Genomic DNA, 16,120 nt, shown 5'->3' with positions numbered 1-16,120 from the left:
TTAGCTGGACAAAACAGAAGCCCTAGTTGGAGATGTGTTAATAGGACAGCTTTTGCTAGCATTACAGTCTTTCCAGACATGCAGAACCCCGATGTGTTTTTCTTTTCAAAGCAATTATTAAAAATCTTTTAGCTGCAGGGGACAATGGGTTAAAAGAAACAATGTGTCAAATTGCGATCAGCTTGAATCATCGTGCACAGAAAAACAGAGGCATGACAAAAGTACCCTGGTTCACTGGCAGACTTAACCAGTTTGCAAAATGACTTGCTACACTGCAAGTCAAGGCCTTTTACAGCTCCACACAGTTGGAGCGGATCAGAAGAGTTTTGCATTTCATTGGCACAACTCGGCAATCCTCACAGGTGGAAAAGAAACATGATGGCTTCAGTACACTTTGATGAAAACATGTAGCAACCCAAAGATCAATTTTCACAGCAGGTGGTTTGCAAAGGACATTTATTCAACAGGAATGTATTAATTCTTCAGCCAGTTCTGGAAACAAGCACGCTCTAGAGAGCTGCAGGCATAAATAATGTTAGACTTTTACTGTCTATTTATTCTGAAGGCACCAGCAATTAAGCACTTGCCTGCTTTGCAGCCATTTAATACAGTGTTTATTCTTTATTGATTCATGAAAAGCCTCATGTTTAGATGCTTTATTTCTTTTTAAACTGCACCAGGGACTCATTTGATGGCTTGGATTGTGGTCTCGGCAAGTTAGCAGGAGCCCCTGCTAAATATTCTAAGCCTGTTTCTTTGCTCATTTCTTGACACTTCCAAGCATTATTTTCAGCAAGTGATCTTGGCTTTCCCTCTTGTCCGCAGTCCTTCTCGACAATTAATTGCTGTACAAATCAACCTGCAGTGCAGCAGCGGAAAAGAGTGGAGTATTTTAACACAGGTGAACGGGCATCCTCATAAGTCCCAAAGCTTGGAAACAAAGGACACCTCTAGAGGTGATGGTTGCAGAAGCCAACTGATTCCTGCTGATTATCTAACATCTGGTCGGAGTGAGAACAGGACAGGTGGGTCCGTGGGAAGGAGGAGGAGCTGAACCTATGCCTTTTCACCTTAAAACTACTTGTTAAAACTATTTTAGTTCAGGAGAGGGTTACTTCTGTTCTTTTTCCTCCATCAGGAGAAAAATAACTTAAAAGTAGTTGGGGGCAGGGAGCACAGGCAAAGAGGGAGATCAGCTCCCAAATCCCATCAGCCTATCTTTTAAACTGTCCCAACCCCACCGGTTTATGGGCAGGGTCAGATTTAGGATGAAGCAACCCAGACAAGCACTTGGAGTGTGCCTGTCACATGAAATCTACTCATCAGCTGAAACAAATAGTACATGGTGTTCCAGCTGCAGTGGTAAAGCTGGAAGCACTGACCTACAATATACTGTATATTGAAGTCATGAAAATGGGCTACAAATTCAATAAAAATACAAGGTATTCAAAGTATGATTTATCCATGTCATATTGAGGTGATATATTTGCACACATGGATCTGATCACAATCACTCACCACCACTTTCATTCATACCTTTTCCTGAATGGGCAGTGATATTATAAATAGTAATAGTAATAGAAGTCAGTGTCACCCATGCATACATCCCTTATTTAAGAGCCCAGACCTCCTGCCCCATAATTCTCTCCAAAGAGTTTCTCTCATAAGAACATAAGAACCATGCTGGATCAGACCAAGGGTCCATCTAGTCCAGTATTCTGTTCACACAGTGGCCAACCAGCTGTCGACCAGGAACCAACAAGCAGGGCATGAATGCAACAGCACCCTCCCACCCATGTTCCCCAGCAACTGGTGTACATAGGCTCACTGCCTCTGGTACTGGAGGTAGCACATAGCCATTAAGACTAGTAGCAATTGATAGCCTTTTCCTCCAGGAATTTGACCAACCCCTTTTTAAAGCCATCCAAGTTGGTGGCCATCACTACATTCTATAGTAGTGAATTCCACAGTGTAACTATGCTCTGTGTGAAGAAGTACTTCCTTTTATCTGTCTTGAATCTCCCACCAATCAGCTTCATAGAATGACCCCAGGTTCTAGTATTCTGAGAGAGGGAGAAAAATGTCTCCCTATCCACATTCTCCACACCATGCACAGTTTTGTAGACCTCTATCATGTCTCCCCTTACCCTCCTTTTTTCCATGCTAAACAATCTCTACTGTTGTAACCTTCCCTCATAGGGGAGATATTCCAGCCCCTTGATAATTTTAGTTGCCCTTTTCTGCACGTTTTACAGCTCTACAGTATCTTTTTTTAGGTGTGATGACCAGAACTGTACACAGTATTCTAAGTGTGCTTGCACCATAGATTTATATAAAGGCAGTATGATATTGGCAGTTTTATTCTCAATTGCTTTTCTAATTATGCCTAACCTGGAGTTTGCCTTTTTTACAGCGGCTGCATACTGGGTTGACATTTTTATTGAACCATCCACCACAACCCCAAGATGTCTTTCTCGGTCTGTCACCTCTAGCTCAGATCCCATCAGGTTATACTTGAAGTTGGGTTTTTTTTGCCCCAACCTCTCCTCTCCTAATTAAGCTATGTGGCTAAACTTCTACTGACCATGTGCTATACATGTAGACAGCTCTGAGCAGGAACATAGGATTCAGGAGGAAGCATTGTGTGCACATATGGACCTCCATGTGAACTTATATGGCTCTCTGGAAAGGAATAGACACTTGAGTATTCCAGATGAGATTTTATAGAGAGCATTTTCTTTTTGTTACTGTTCTAAAAAATTAACACCCTAAATAACTGACTACTTGAAAACCATTACTGGTTTATTGATCAACCCTACCTAGGAGTAACTTCTATATTATGTAAACTTCTATATGCAGTATTCATGCATGATGTAGGAAATCTGGTCTTGTGTGAAGCAGCCCTACATAGGTTTGGCCCTACATGGTCATAAGAAGGTAGAATTGTATAGTCTTTGATGATGGAAAAATCTCCTGCTGAACAGCTTCAAAGTGAAGACAGGGTTAGTATTTTTCTCATTGTCCGTGGATTTGAAACAAATGCACTGACTTGCCCTTGAAAATGGCCTTTGAGCATTGCTCCTTGTTGTTACCAGACACACACATTCTCCTGCTAAGAGTACAATTGTTTTTAAAAGGTAAAATCATTTGGTCGTACCTTATAGGCATAACAGTATTTGTCCTCTTAAGATTCCAAGAATGAATAGAGTTCATCATGTTAGTTATATGCGAATGCAACCTCCCTATAATGATCATATTAGAGAATTGTAGCTGTTTTGAGTACAATAGCAATAGTTTTCTAAATCACAGCAGAATCAAGGTATATTTTCAGCATGCTATTTATAAGACTATGAATATTTTATTCCCTGTTGGAAAGTACCCTGAGCTATTTACAAAATATGGGAAGTTACTCGACTGCTACTCAGAGATAAGAGGCTTGCCTAACTGTATCACAGGAAAGGAAAAATAAATTGCTCCGACGCTGAATGTACTATTCCTGTATTAGAAAGAATGATACATCCAGTTATGTTTTCTCATAAAGTCCTCTAAATCTGAACTGGACTGCAAGTTTTATGTTGAATGATTAAATATTATGTATTAATAAAGAAACTAATGAAGCTTTTGAAATTAAAAGACTGTTTCAGCAGTGGTATCTATATTTCTCATCAGAGTTGGAAAATTAGGTAGAAATATTGTCAAATCATCACAACTTACACAGCAAATTGTTAGATACTATTGGTGCTGAAATGGTAGACATTTCTTGGCAACATTACTGGATGATAACCAGAAGTTTCCTGTCAAATTTTGTAATGAAAACAACAGAAGTATGAAGCTGAATTCTGCAACATGGAGGACTTCTGACTAGAGATACTAAAATGTGCTGCCATCAAGCCCACATTTCTGGCAATTAAACGTTAATCTGGTTGCATTCTTTTAGACTCACATGGGCATGAATCTTAAGCACAGATATCGTGAAGGCAGAATATAGCAGTGCTTTGTCCAATGGCCATTGTTCAGCTAATATGCCAAAGAAGTTGAAATTCCGGCATGTAGAAATTCACAGAATAACCCTAAATGTTAATATAGAAAAAAACAACTTTAAAAATAAGGCATTACAGAAAAAAATCACTATCTAATACATTTTAAAATTTCAGTTAAGCAAGTAAATAAGAAACGTGTTCGCATGTAGGAAAACTGAACCAAAGAAAACATAATATGTATTAAGTCAGGCAAAGTCCTCATTATATATACAGACACAGTGAGTTCAGTCTGTGGCGATCACAATGACACTCCAGAGGCATAACACACCAATAGAGACTGCAGCACAAACTACTTCCAAGAACTCATTTTGCAGTCTGTTGACAGGCATGTGGATATAAGAATCTGTTTGGCATCTTCTCAGGATAAGGTTGTTTCCCCTCCCTTTAGAGCTTTCCATTGGCAAATGCTGCCTCCTGGAACTGAGGGACAAATGATTTGAAATAAGCCCTAGTGGAGAAATAAAACGGTCAACGTTAGTAAAGATCAAAATGAGAACATGATGTACATACATGGACAAGATCTTGTAACATGCAAGCCTTAGAACAGATTAAGAACTTTCCTGATTAAAAATCCAGTTGTGTTATACCTGTGCCTGCCTTGATTAAATCTCACATTGTGATGTCTCACCCCCAAATAATGCATGTTGGAGAGCACTGGTGTAACAGAGGGCTGTATTTGTGTTCATTTTAAAAATGAATAAATACTTGCTCAAGTATTGAATCATAACCAATTTACAGTAGAGTTCTCCGTTTTGATGGAACACAATCTTTATTGCTATTTTGTTATTGAATCTGTTGCCACTCCTGCTGAAACACGTGCTGCAAACAGCTTAGTGTACCTGTGGCAATTGTTCTGTCTCTTGCCACCCTCCACGAGTACAGATCTAATAAATCGAATTCCTTGATTCTAAGCAGAGCAGTATTTTGACGAAATCAACATGAAGAATGTGCTCAAAGAACATCAAGAAATTGACATAGTAGCCACTGTCTATCATACAGTTTGCTTCAGTGTTAGGTAGCAAGGAGACTCTGATATCCTTGATTCTCACCATTATGTCTGACATTCATTCATTCATTCATTCCACTTATTTCATTTATTTCATTTCTATACCGCCCAATAGCCGAAGCTCTCTGGGCGGTTCGCAAAAATTAAAACCAAGGAGCACATAATAAAACAATATAAAATATATAAAACATTAAAACCACAGTATAACAATACAACCAGACGACAACACAGTATAACCAATACAACTATAATAAAACCTAGCAGCAGGTTTTTATGATAGGACATAGATACCTAGTAGATATGAACAATCAACTGAAAACAAAAAGTGCAGCTGGTAGTGAACTATAATTTACATCCAGATATATCTAGAAGTATCCAGATAAGTACCAAATTAGGACTGTCAGTGGCAAAGTTGATCTTAATAGGATTAGTTAAATCAGAGTTTTGAGGAAAAATATTGGAATTTTAGAACTGTATAACTAAAGAATATTGTGTACATTCTAGAACTGAGGACTGCATTAGCTGAACATGTTTGAGGATCAGATTCCGTATCCACCACTGTTCCTATAATGGGCAAAGTACGTCATGTTTACACATAAGGCAGACAAGTTCAAATAATTTAAAGGTGACTTGCATGGTGTTTTGGTATTAATGTACTTCAGTCCTGTAACTGTGCATGAAGAGTAAATGGAATCCATTGGTAGGATCGTGTGGCTGGCCCTGGCAGTGGTAATGCCCCTACTGCCAGCGGTGGCAATGTAGCGCTTCCAGGGGTAAGCCCCAAACGACCAGAAACTTGCGTTTACATTGCCTCTGCCAGCAGTAGGGTCCTGTTGGCTCCTACCCCGTAACTACTTATTTGCAAGGTTAAAAAGAAAAAGACTTAAATCTGAACAGACATAAGCCTCCCCTTCTCCTGCAATTATATTCTTTTTTTTCTGTAGGACAGCTATTTTACATATGAATATTTTTCTCTCCACTCATGCTTCCCTGGGTAGGTTTTTGGAGAGAAGGTAGCTGTAAATCATGTGCTTTGGTTTATTACTTACGACGACTAGTATGATCAAATATGCCAAAAATTCCAGGCATTTCTTAATGCAAAATTCTATGGCAAGCATCCCTAAAGTGAGTAAAGAAAAAACATAGTACTGAATGTCACAATCTGGATAGAGGCTTTAGCAGCTTCTGAACTCCAATTACTCATCTTAATGGTGGAAGCTGATAAACCTGTGTAACCACAGAATCACAAAACTAGAATACCTCAAATGCTATTCCAGCAATTCAAGACTTCCCTAGGCCTAAACGAAGAAATTTTATCAGAGAAAAATCTGATTTATCCTAGAAAGGCAGGATGAAAATGTCCATACAAACAAGCCACCCAGTTTCTTTTTAACGTACTACAGAAGAGGAATCCACAATGATGCTAAGCATTTTTTCCTGAGGTCCTACAGTTTCAACAATTTGCTAGCAACTGCCTGAACACTCATGTAAATGTTCTTTGTCACAACACAAGCTCATTGTGCACTAGCCTTCATCCAGGGGTGGGCACCATGTGGCCCTCCCAATGTTTTGGTCCACAGCTCCCACTGTCCTTCATAATTGGCTGTACTTGCTAGGGCTGATGGGAATTGTAGGCCAAAACATCTTTGTGACTTATAGAAAGCTATCTTTCTTATGAAGTGATGACCATACACACAGGATTCTATTATAACAAGCCACAATCGGAATTGAATGAAATAACACTTTTACTTATGATGCTTTAAAGATCAGAAGAGCTGGATCAGACGAAAGACCTATCTAGTCTAGCATGCTGTTTCCCACACTGGCCAACCAGATGCCAGGAGGACATGAACACAATAGCACCCTCCCAGTTATGTTCCCAGCAACTATTATTCAGAGGCATACTGCCTCTGATACTGGAGGTAATATATAGCCATTGGGACTAGTATCCTCCATGAATTTGTCTAATCCCCTTTAAAGCCGTTCAAATTGGTGTCCATCACTACATTTCACAGTAGGTATTTTCACAGTTTAACTATGCATTATTTGAGGTACTTGAACCTTTGTCCTGGATCTCCCACCACTGTTTCAATGGATGATCCTAGGTTCTAACATTATGAAGGAGAAATACTTTTCTCTGCCTTTATTTATTTATTATTAACATTTAGATATCACCGTATTTGCTAAAAAGCTGTCAAAATGGTGCATGCAATGGTCTTAATGTTTATTAGGATTATATAGAGTAATTAATATTCATCTGTATGGTCACCCTGGAGATTAGATAAATGCATAATAGGAACCAGCCTGCATTCACTGTGCCTTTTGTTGTGTTTATGTATGTTGTTGTTACGTTTATAATTATTTTTAAAATTTTTAAAATTAAATTCTAACAAATAGGTGCCTTTCTAGCATCATCATCATCATCATCATTATTATTATTATTAATTTAATTTCTATACCGCCCAATAGCCGAAGCTCTCTGGGCGGTTCACAAAAATTAAAACCAAACAACACACAATAAAACAATTTAAAATATATAGAACATTAAAACCACAATATAACAATACAACCACAATAAAACCTAGCAGCAGTGCAGGAGTTTAAAATACAGATTTAAAACAGCAAAGATAAAAATTTAGAAAGCTAAAATGCTAAAATGCCTGGGAAAACAAAGAGGTCTTCACCTGGCGCCGAAAGGAATACAATGTAGGTGCCAGGCGAACCTCACTAGGGAGCTCATTCCAGAGCCGGGGTGCCACAGCAGAAAAAGCCCTCCTCCTAGTAGCCACCCGCCTCACTTCCTTTGGCAGGGGCTCACGGAGAAGGGCCGCTGAGGATGATCTTAAGGTCCGGGCAGGCACATATGGGAGGAGGCGATCCTTCAGGTAACCTGGCCCCAAGCCGTTAAGGGCTTTGAATGTTAACACCAGCACTTTGAATCGGGCCCGGAAATGGACTGGCAGCCAGTGCAGCTGGAAAAGTACTGGCGTAATATGAGCTCGCAGGCCAGTCCCTGTTAACAATCTTGCTGCCCTATTTTGGACCAGCTGAAGTTTCCGGACCGTTTTCAAAGGCAGCCCCACGTATAACGCATTGCAGTAATCCAGATGAGAAGTTATCAGAGCATGGATAACTGTAGCTAGGCTATCTCTGTCCAGATAAGGGCGTAGTTGGTATACCAGCCTAAGCTGATAAAAAGTGCTCCGTGCCACTGAGTTCACCTGTGCCTCAAGTGACAGTTCTGGATCCAAGAGCACCCCCAAACTACGACCTGATCCTTTAGGGGGAGTGCAACCCCCTCCAGAACAGGTTGAATATCACCTAGCCGGGCAGACGAACCACCCACTAACAGTACCTCCGTCTTGTCTGGATTGAGTTTCAGTTTATTAGCCCTCATCCATTATCATTATCAACATTATCATGTTGATAGTGCTCTTCAAGAGGAAGGAGTTTACAAGGTGGCCTTTTATAGGGTCAGTTTTCCCATTTAGTTTTCTCTCATTTTGGACTTGTGGAAGCCATTAGAGCAGACACAGCCTTAGGCAGGTCATGAAGTTGTCTACAATATTGGCTTGGCATGTAGAACAAAATGACCTCAAAACAAGATGTTTACTTGGGCTCCCTTGTGCAGTTCACACTGCACTCTGTACTGCCATCTTGAGGAGGGGAAACACAGTAAAAATCAGTACAGATTTTTTTTGCCTTAAAGATGGTGGACGGAACCTGATGAAGCCCTGATGCTACTGGCAACATGCCAGCCTGGGAGCATAAACGCAGATTGCAGGTTTTGCACTCAGCCCACCCCTATGAACTGTTTTAGTACACTGGACAGGTACATGTGCTTTTGGGCCACTAGATCATGAAGAAGGGGATGGGTGGAGGAAGTAGACTTGTAATTGGTGGCACTGTTGGATGGACTGGCTGCTGATTGGTTAGCTGCCCATTTTAAAACTACAAAAGCTATTGTAGTTTCTGCCTCTGGGAAACTGCCCCAGGGTCCCAAAACCTAGCTCCAGAAATGTCATTAATGCAAGTGGGAGGCGGAAAAGTAAAGAACACTGGTCTAGGTGCCTGTGTGTGTTAACAAGGTAAGAAAAGAACGGGTTCTGCTGGGGATATCTGGCAAAGAAATAAATTTTGAGGGGGAACAATTGAAAGGGTATGGATTTGAGATGGGATCTGTATGGAAAACTGGTTTGCCATCTGCAAAAAACTGAAAAGAAAAAAAAGAGTGGTTTTGGGCTCCAACCTCATCTCTGTTTTGCATTAGTTTGTGGCCTTGGGCAAGTCACTTGTCTCTGACTAGTCCAGTAGGCTGTTTCCAAGGATGGCCAGATAAATGCCTCTGGAAATGTAGAAGCAGGGGATGAGGGCAATAGTATCCTTCTGTTTGTCCCAACCCAAGGAAAAAAGAAAAAGACTGTGTATGTTGACATCAAAGCTTTAGAGATGACATGCTCCTCATGTCTAAAATGGGTAAATGTTTTCTAGCAATTCGACATACTTAATTCTTTGATTGTATAATGAGTATGTATATAACAGCCTAAAGTCTGGATTGGCTCACTTTGAGGTATCCGCTCTGCATGTAGGTAATTTCCTGCTTTCTAATTTGTGGCACAATTATATTCTGGATTGTGCTAGGGAGATCTTTGGTGCTCTAATATCATGTGTAGCTAGTACTGCTTGATGGCAGTGGGACTTGAACATGCTCTGTCTAATGTGTACAGCTATTGCATTTTCTGTGGCTATACCTCACGACCCACCAGGCCCTCCTGGTGGAAATGGCTTGGCAGGGATGGTGTATTTAGAGCACCCTTTATAAGCACAATTGTGGAGGTTTGAGACAAGCCCTGAAGGCAGCCCTGAGCTCTTTGGAAGAAGGATGCAACATAAATGCAATACTTGGAAATGATGGGCCAGCTGTATTGATAACATACATAAATTCTTCTCCTCCATCACTATTGCTAAAACCACACAGATTTGTCAATTTATTGTCTTAACTGGAATACTTAATGTTGTTACCAGATACACTACTTATGCACTTAAATGTACCTGGGATAAAATAAAACAAAAGATTAAAATGACAACAGTGAACAGTGATGCTTCTCAAAAGTATTCAATGATGCAAAAACCTGCCTATTTGAGATAGAGTTAAGCCTATCATGTTGGCTCAAGTTCCACAAAGTCAGGAAATTGGAAGCTAAGGCTCCTGCCTTAACTGATGTGCGCTGATGCTGTGCAATGTCACAATTGTGCTTGCTTACAATTTACCCTCCATTCACCCGCGCTTTTGCTTGGTCAGAGAAAATGCCCCATGTTGTCCTGGTTCTGTATTGCCTTATGAAGCATCTAGTCTTACTGCTAGAAGAGGGCTCCCTCTCACTATTTAACTCATCCTGCAGGCTGCTGATGTAGGCAACCAGCTGGCAGGGTCAACTCAGGGAGATGGGGAGGATGGAGTGCCTGGGACCAGCAAAGACACGCACACTGTCCTGGTCCTGGTTATTGAAGCATCTGGGCCTTCCCGTTTTGCTAGAGGAATCATTCTGGTTTTAAACCAGCAGGTTCTTTGGTCACTGAATTTCCCTGGTTTTTGAAAAGGAAATGCATAATTACAGTGCTGGCAATCCTACCCTCTCCCCAACGTATTTGAACCTGCTTTCTTAGAAGTTTACTTATATGATAAATGGGATTATAAATATTTGACTGATGATAATCATTATTTCATTTCAAAAATCAGGATTCTAAAATCTCAGGGAGAACTTCTACAGGTAGAGGAGGCTGTCCTCTGCAGACAGTCACCCTCCACATGTAGAAAGTGATAATAGTGAGAGAGGGATGGAGCTCGTGAGCTCATCCCTACTTCCTGTCCTCATGTGTAGAGCTTACAAACAATGAGAATGACTTAATATGGCTATATTTTCACAACCATCTTAATGAGTGTAGTGTGTCATCGTATGCTCAGTGTATCATGTGAATATACCCCTAGTGTGAGACATGATCCTTGCATGTCCTTTTCCTGCTACATAGAAAGTAAGAGCAAGGATTGGGGCCTTTGCGTTGTGTTTCTGCTTTCAGAAAGGTGGTGTGAGGCCCTGGATCCTTCTGTGCCCCCCACCTATGCATTCCATCCCCAGCCCTCCCAAATTCTCTGAGAGTCAAACTACATGCTATTTTGAAGATGTAGTTAGGGTTTCTTTTTGTTTTACTCAAAAATAAGCTCATGGGACCTCATATGGATCAGGACCCTAGAGTGGTGGATGGGGGGCTTTAACCTTTTGCCCCATGTCTGCAATTTCACTTACAACCGGATGACACTTTGGGAATGTAATTTGGAGGCATGGGGGGGGGGGTCTGACCCAGATTGGGGCCACAGTGGTGGTGGTGGAGGCAAAGGCTTAATGTCTCACCCCAGCCCCAATGTTAGTGTCCCAATCTGTGTTGTAATTTGCAGACTCATTAGGCATGCTACATAGAAGCTCTCAGTAGTTGAATTCCTCTAAAAACAATGGAGTACTGGCACTTCAGAGTGAAACTGAGCATGCCCAACATAACGCTGCCAGGAATAGCTGCCATAGCCTTTCATGGGGCCAAAAAACCTTATTAATTTTTGAACTGATGCTCAGACTTTCACCAATCTGATGAAAGGCACATCTCCTCGACAAGCCAGAATAACATATATCTTTTCACCAAAACTTGAAAGAAATATATGATACGCTGAGCTGCAGCTTGGAGAAAAATGTACAAATGTGTTCATTTCCAGTATTTTTTAATGTGCTGTACTTGAGGCAATTATCAGATTGGTCTGAGATTCTGCGGAATTGTAAAACGAATCAGGTTGATCATGGATGCTCAACAGGTGTCATTTTTATAAGAAGTAGATGCTTGAAACTTATAATGGCAGAACCTTTTTTTTTGCAACTCACCTTAACTAAGGGGGCACTCCAATGCTCCTTTAATATCCTTACTCTGTATCTTTCCTACTAAGTTTTCAGTGTATAAGGTTGTTATAATATCCATATGGTTTATCTTTTCTATAAAATTGAAGGATTTTCTCCTTTTTAATAAGAACGTTGTTTAAAAGAATGAAGAAAACTGGCTATCTGTGGAAAGTAACACAAACAATTTTGCTTTATTGGTTATAGACCTATGCTCAATTCATCTCAGGTGGGTAGGAACAAGGCCAACTTGTGGGGAAGAAGCATAGGAAGTGTAAGAATCAGCTGGATATACTCATTTTGATTTCTAGGCTGTGGTGTGTGTGTGTGTGTGTGTGTGTGTGTGTGAGAGAGAGAGAGAGAGAGAGAGACAGACAGACAGACAGACAGAGACAGAGAGAGACAGTAAGCGGGGTGCAATTTCATCGAGTTTAAGAAATGGTGGTGCATACAGCAAGCAAATAATCAACATTGCTGATAAGAAAGAATGAATTGCCTGCTTCTATAAAAGTTAGAAGTGACAAAATCTGTTGAAAGTTTCTCTATGGAAAAGAACGTGTGTGGGGTGAGCACAATTATAAACTAATGAATTTGCTAACAACTTGAGGTCAAGGGAAGGAGATGGCAGTTCACCTAGATACCATCTGGTATGCACAAAATGTGGGTAGCTGATATCAAGTCTTTCTGCTACTCTGAAAGAGAGCTGGATTGGCTATTGCCCTGCAACAGATGGAAATCGCTTTCAATTCACCATAATTTACAGGATTCACCATAATTTACGAAAGACTGCTGTGAAAGAAACAAAACCAAAGTTAATCTTGAGGAGCAATGAACTCCAGAGCAGAATAAACTTTTCTGTACATGTGAAACATTGTGAGACTCAGTCAGATGTTATACTTATCCCCATGTATGAGTCAGTTCTACATTAATGCCTAATGTCTATCACATGCTGCTGGCATGTTGGATCTTCTAGTTTTCACTTCATGAATTCCTCTCCTATGTGGTAATTTGGCATGGTAAATTTCCTCTGTGATGTTTATATTGTGTTTGTATGTGATGCTGCTTTGGGTATTATATCATATGTACTCCCAAGCAGTTGGTACAGGTATCCTAGTGTGGATCATGCATTAAAGACTCATCCACTGAAAGCAACTGAGTGTGACAACATTGACAACAGGCAACATCCACACTAGGATATACAACCAAATGTGCACACGAGTTATACCCACAGTTCCTGATCAGCAAGTGATAAGCACACGGAGGCTTTCTCTGTAGCAAAAATTGCCTGCTAAGTCTAATAATTTATCTTTAGAAAACATTTAACACAAAATAATATAACATGTTCGAAGTGTTGCATTGTCATCAAAGCAAAACTTTAATGCACTTTTAAGGTGTGTGTCAAATAATGAAGAATGACACAAAATGTGGTAGGCTGGAATTCCCCAATGAACTGGGAACTGAAGGTAGGACTTTAGTAGCAGCACCATACTGGGCAATGGCAAAAATATTGGAAACAGATTTAGTGACCTCCTTTAGGATGTTACCAAGGACTCATGGAACCAGATTCCTTAAAAGGTGCTTGGAGGAGGGGGGCCAAGAGGGAAGCTTACATCGTTGTCATAGAAGGATTTAAAAAACCTTTTAGACACACAACACGTATAAGAGTCTACACATGAGGCAAGTAATCCATGAGGCCCAGATCTGAAGGCACACGATGCAACAAGCTTACTGAAGCTAAGGAGGTCTAATCTGGTCAGTGCCTAGATGAGGGAGTGCCTGGCAGCCCCATGTATGATGCTTTGAGCTTCTGCAGGAAAAAGGAGGATATAAATGAGGTGTGTGTTTTTTTAGGGTATTCATGTCAATCATCATGTTCCAAAATAATGTGATAAGTGGTAAGTCTTGACCTGATCTCAGTTTTAAAAGTAATTTAATAGCATGCATCCTACTCTCCCATATAAGCACTCATGGAAACAGACAGGACAGCAGTGTGTAACTTAGAAGTCTAAATAGAGACTAACAAGTAAACATACACACGTATCCAGCCCATTCTTGTTGAATGAGTTAATGTTCTCAACAATTTAGAACCTCAAGCAAAATATTCCCAAACAATTATAAGCCACATATGTTTGTTTTTTAGACTGGTGACTGACTCATAGTAATAAAAGACTCCAGAAGCAGTTTCAAAGCTCCCTCTCCTCAAAGACTACGATGCATGCTTTTCAGTTCTATTAGTACTGCTATTCTTTATTAGAGTGTCTACATTACAGTAGTAACTAGGAGCACAAAATGAGATCTGGGAGAGAATGTGCCATCTATTGAACACATATGCACACAGAATACCTGATGAAGACAGCAAGCAAACTGAAAAAGGACAGAATAGGAACCAAAAATGCAGAGGGGAAAAGTGTATTCTCAAAGCTCAACCACCAAGGCTAGTTCACATGTTTACTTTTCACCTATCATGAGAATCCTCTCCTCCCTTCCCCCACTAATCTTATGGTGATTATTTGCATGGAACTGAGATAAGTCAAATAGGCGTTTAGCTTCTAGGCGAATTCAATATTACCAAAAGTGGTAAGCAGTAATTGGGTTCCTACAGAAATGCTTTAGCAGCTCCCCAGGAAATCTCTGGATCCTGTGCAACTACATCAATTTTAACTTCTGGACATCAGGATACAGCCTCTGTCAGGAATTTGGGGACGGAGGGAAATAGAGCTGGGGTCTGTTTCCCTTGCTGCTGTTCTTCAGGATTTCAATGGAATTTTTTCAGGCATTTTGTTGTTCTAATGTGTTACTCTTTAACTGCTTTTACACCATTAGCCTCTCTCGCTGTTATACTCTATATATTTTTTATTATTTTTCTTCTATGATTGTATTACTATTTTTATTGTAAATCCACTATGGGAAAGTTACTCTGAAGGACAGGGTATTAATAACTTCATATAAATCAACGATGCAAAACTGGGCTTTTGGAGCTAAAAGGCTGAAAGTCACTGAAATATATGAGAAATGAAATACATTCTTTGGGAAATGCAATACATTGAACTGTACCTACTATGTCCAAGGATGCTGAGGATTAGCCTTATTATTCTTTGCAACAAGACGAAATGTTTTGTTAAAGCAGAGTGAATAGAAAGCGATATGCAGCAGATTAGAACAGATCCTATCAGAAAACCAGAACAGACAAAGAAGAAAAGGCTGCCCTACCTCCTGTGCTAGCCACAGGAATCTGGTAGGGGTCTGCATGTGGCAGAGCTCCACAGTGGATTCCCTCCCCACTCCCCGCCACACAGATACACACTGGTAGGTAGGACTGCTCTGCCTAATATTGAAAGATAGACCGAGGTCAAAACTTCTTAAGTGTAGAAGAGATTCAGTAGTAGGTTGGGGCAGAATGTAGAGGCCAGTTTCCTTGGACAGGCTTATAAAGAGGTAGAGAGGTTCATGCTCCAATTTGGGCACCAAGTGAGAAAAATGCAAATTCTGCACTCAAAAAAAGTTACATAGAATAAATACCATGTATGTAAATTTATTGATTTTCTATTAACTAGTTCAACATCAATATTTTGAGTTTTCTCCTCAACTTGGTGGTGATGGTGAGACAAGAGAGACAGAAGGCATAATCCCATGTGTTTCTCATCCTAACCCTTTTCATCAGAGGCACTGGAGGCTTGGGAGAGGTTTAAGGAATGCTTCCTATGAAACATCCCCCTACGGGAGGTTGAACTACAACCACAGCAGAGCACACGGCAGGGAAAGGAGGTACCGTGCATCCTAATCTATGTAGTGACTGTACGTTTCAAGTTGCTGCTTTCCCTAGCCAGCACAGCCAACTTCATGCTCACAATTTAGAGACATTTTAAATTAATGCAGCACGAGTTGCATGAACATGTAGGAGTGAAGGAGGGATAGGGATATTGATTAAACTTGTGGTATCACAGACTCATGTGTTTGCTTTTCCAACACAACCTGTTCCAATGATAGAGAAAAAAAAAGGAGAAGGAATACACGATGTTTGAACAAATGTCCTTGTGTTGCTCAGGGTTCTAGAGGTGTATTATCTCCTCCTCTTAAGAGTTCAAAATGACTCATTTTGATCTAGCATTCAAACTCTAAGAAACAATCTCAATAAA

At 40.3% G+C, this 16,120-nt stretch overlaps 1 protein-coding gene across 24 annotated transcripts in view; it reads right to left on the bottom strand.

Annotated features, from left to right (window-relative positions):
• Positions 1 to 439: 439 nt before the first annotated feature.
• Positions 440 to 16,120, bottom strand: part of BABAM2 (BRISC and BRCA1 A complex member 2) — a 205,778-nt gene continuing 190,097 nt past the window's right edge. For 5 of the 24 annotated variants that reach the window (XR_014786900.1, XR_014786899.1, XR_014786894.1 and 2 more), the window contains 3 exons: positions 4,309 to 4,488; positions 3,944 to 4,070; positions 440 to 859 (listed from right to left, as the gene is read on the bottom strand). Coding sequence is in view for 7 of the 24 variants with exons in the window: in XM_084828564.1 (XP_084684690.1) it covers positions 4,425 to 4,488 (64 nt within the window). In the remaining 17 variants the exon portion in view is untranslated. Of the gene's footprint in view, positions 860 to 2,746; positions 4,489 to 12,122; positions 12,150 to 16,120 lie in introns of those variants that run through there. The other 19 variants (XM_084828564.1, XM_084828563.1, XM_084828562.1 and 16 more) reach the window with 9 other exon arrangements.

This window comes from Heloderma suspectum, chromosome 1, assembly GCF_057233095.1.
Source record: "Heloderma suspectum isolate Gila_16-S chromosome 1, 16-S_ref, whole genome shotgun sequence".
NCBI classification, from domain to species: Eukaryota; Metazoa; Chordata; class Lepidosauria; order Squamata; family Helodermatidae; genus Heloderma; species Heloderma suspectum.
The sequence above is the reverse complement of the archived record's forward strand: the minus strand, read 5'-3'. Positions and strand labels throughout refer to the sequence as shown.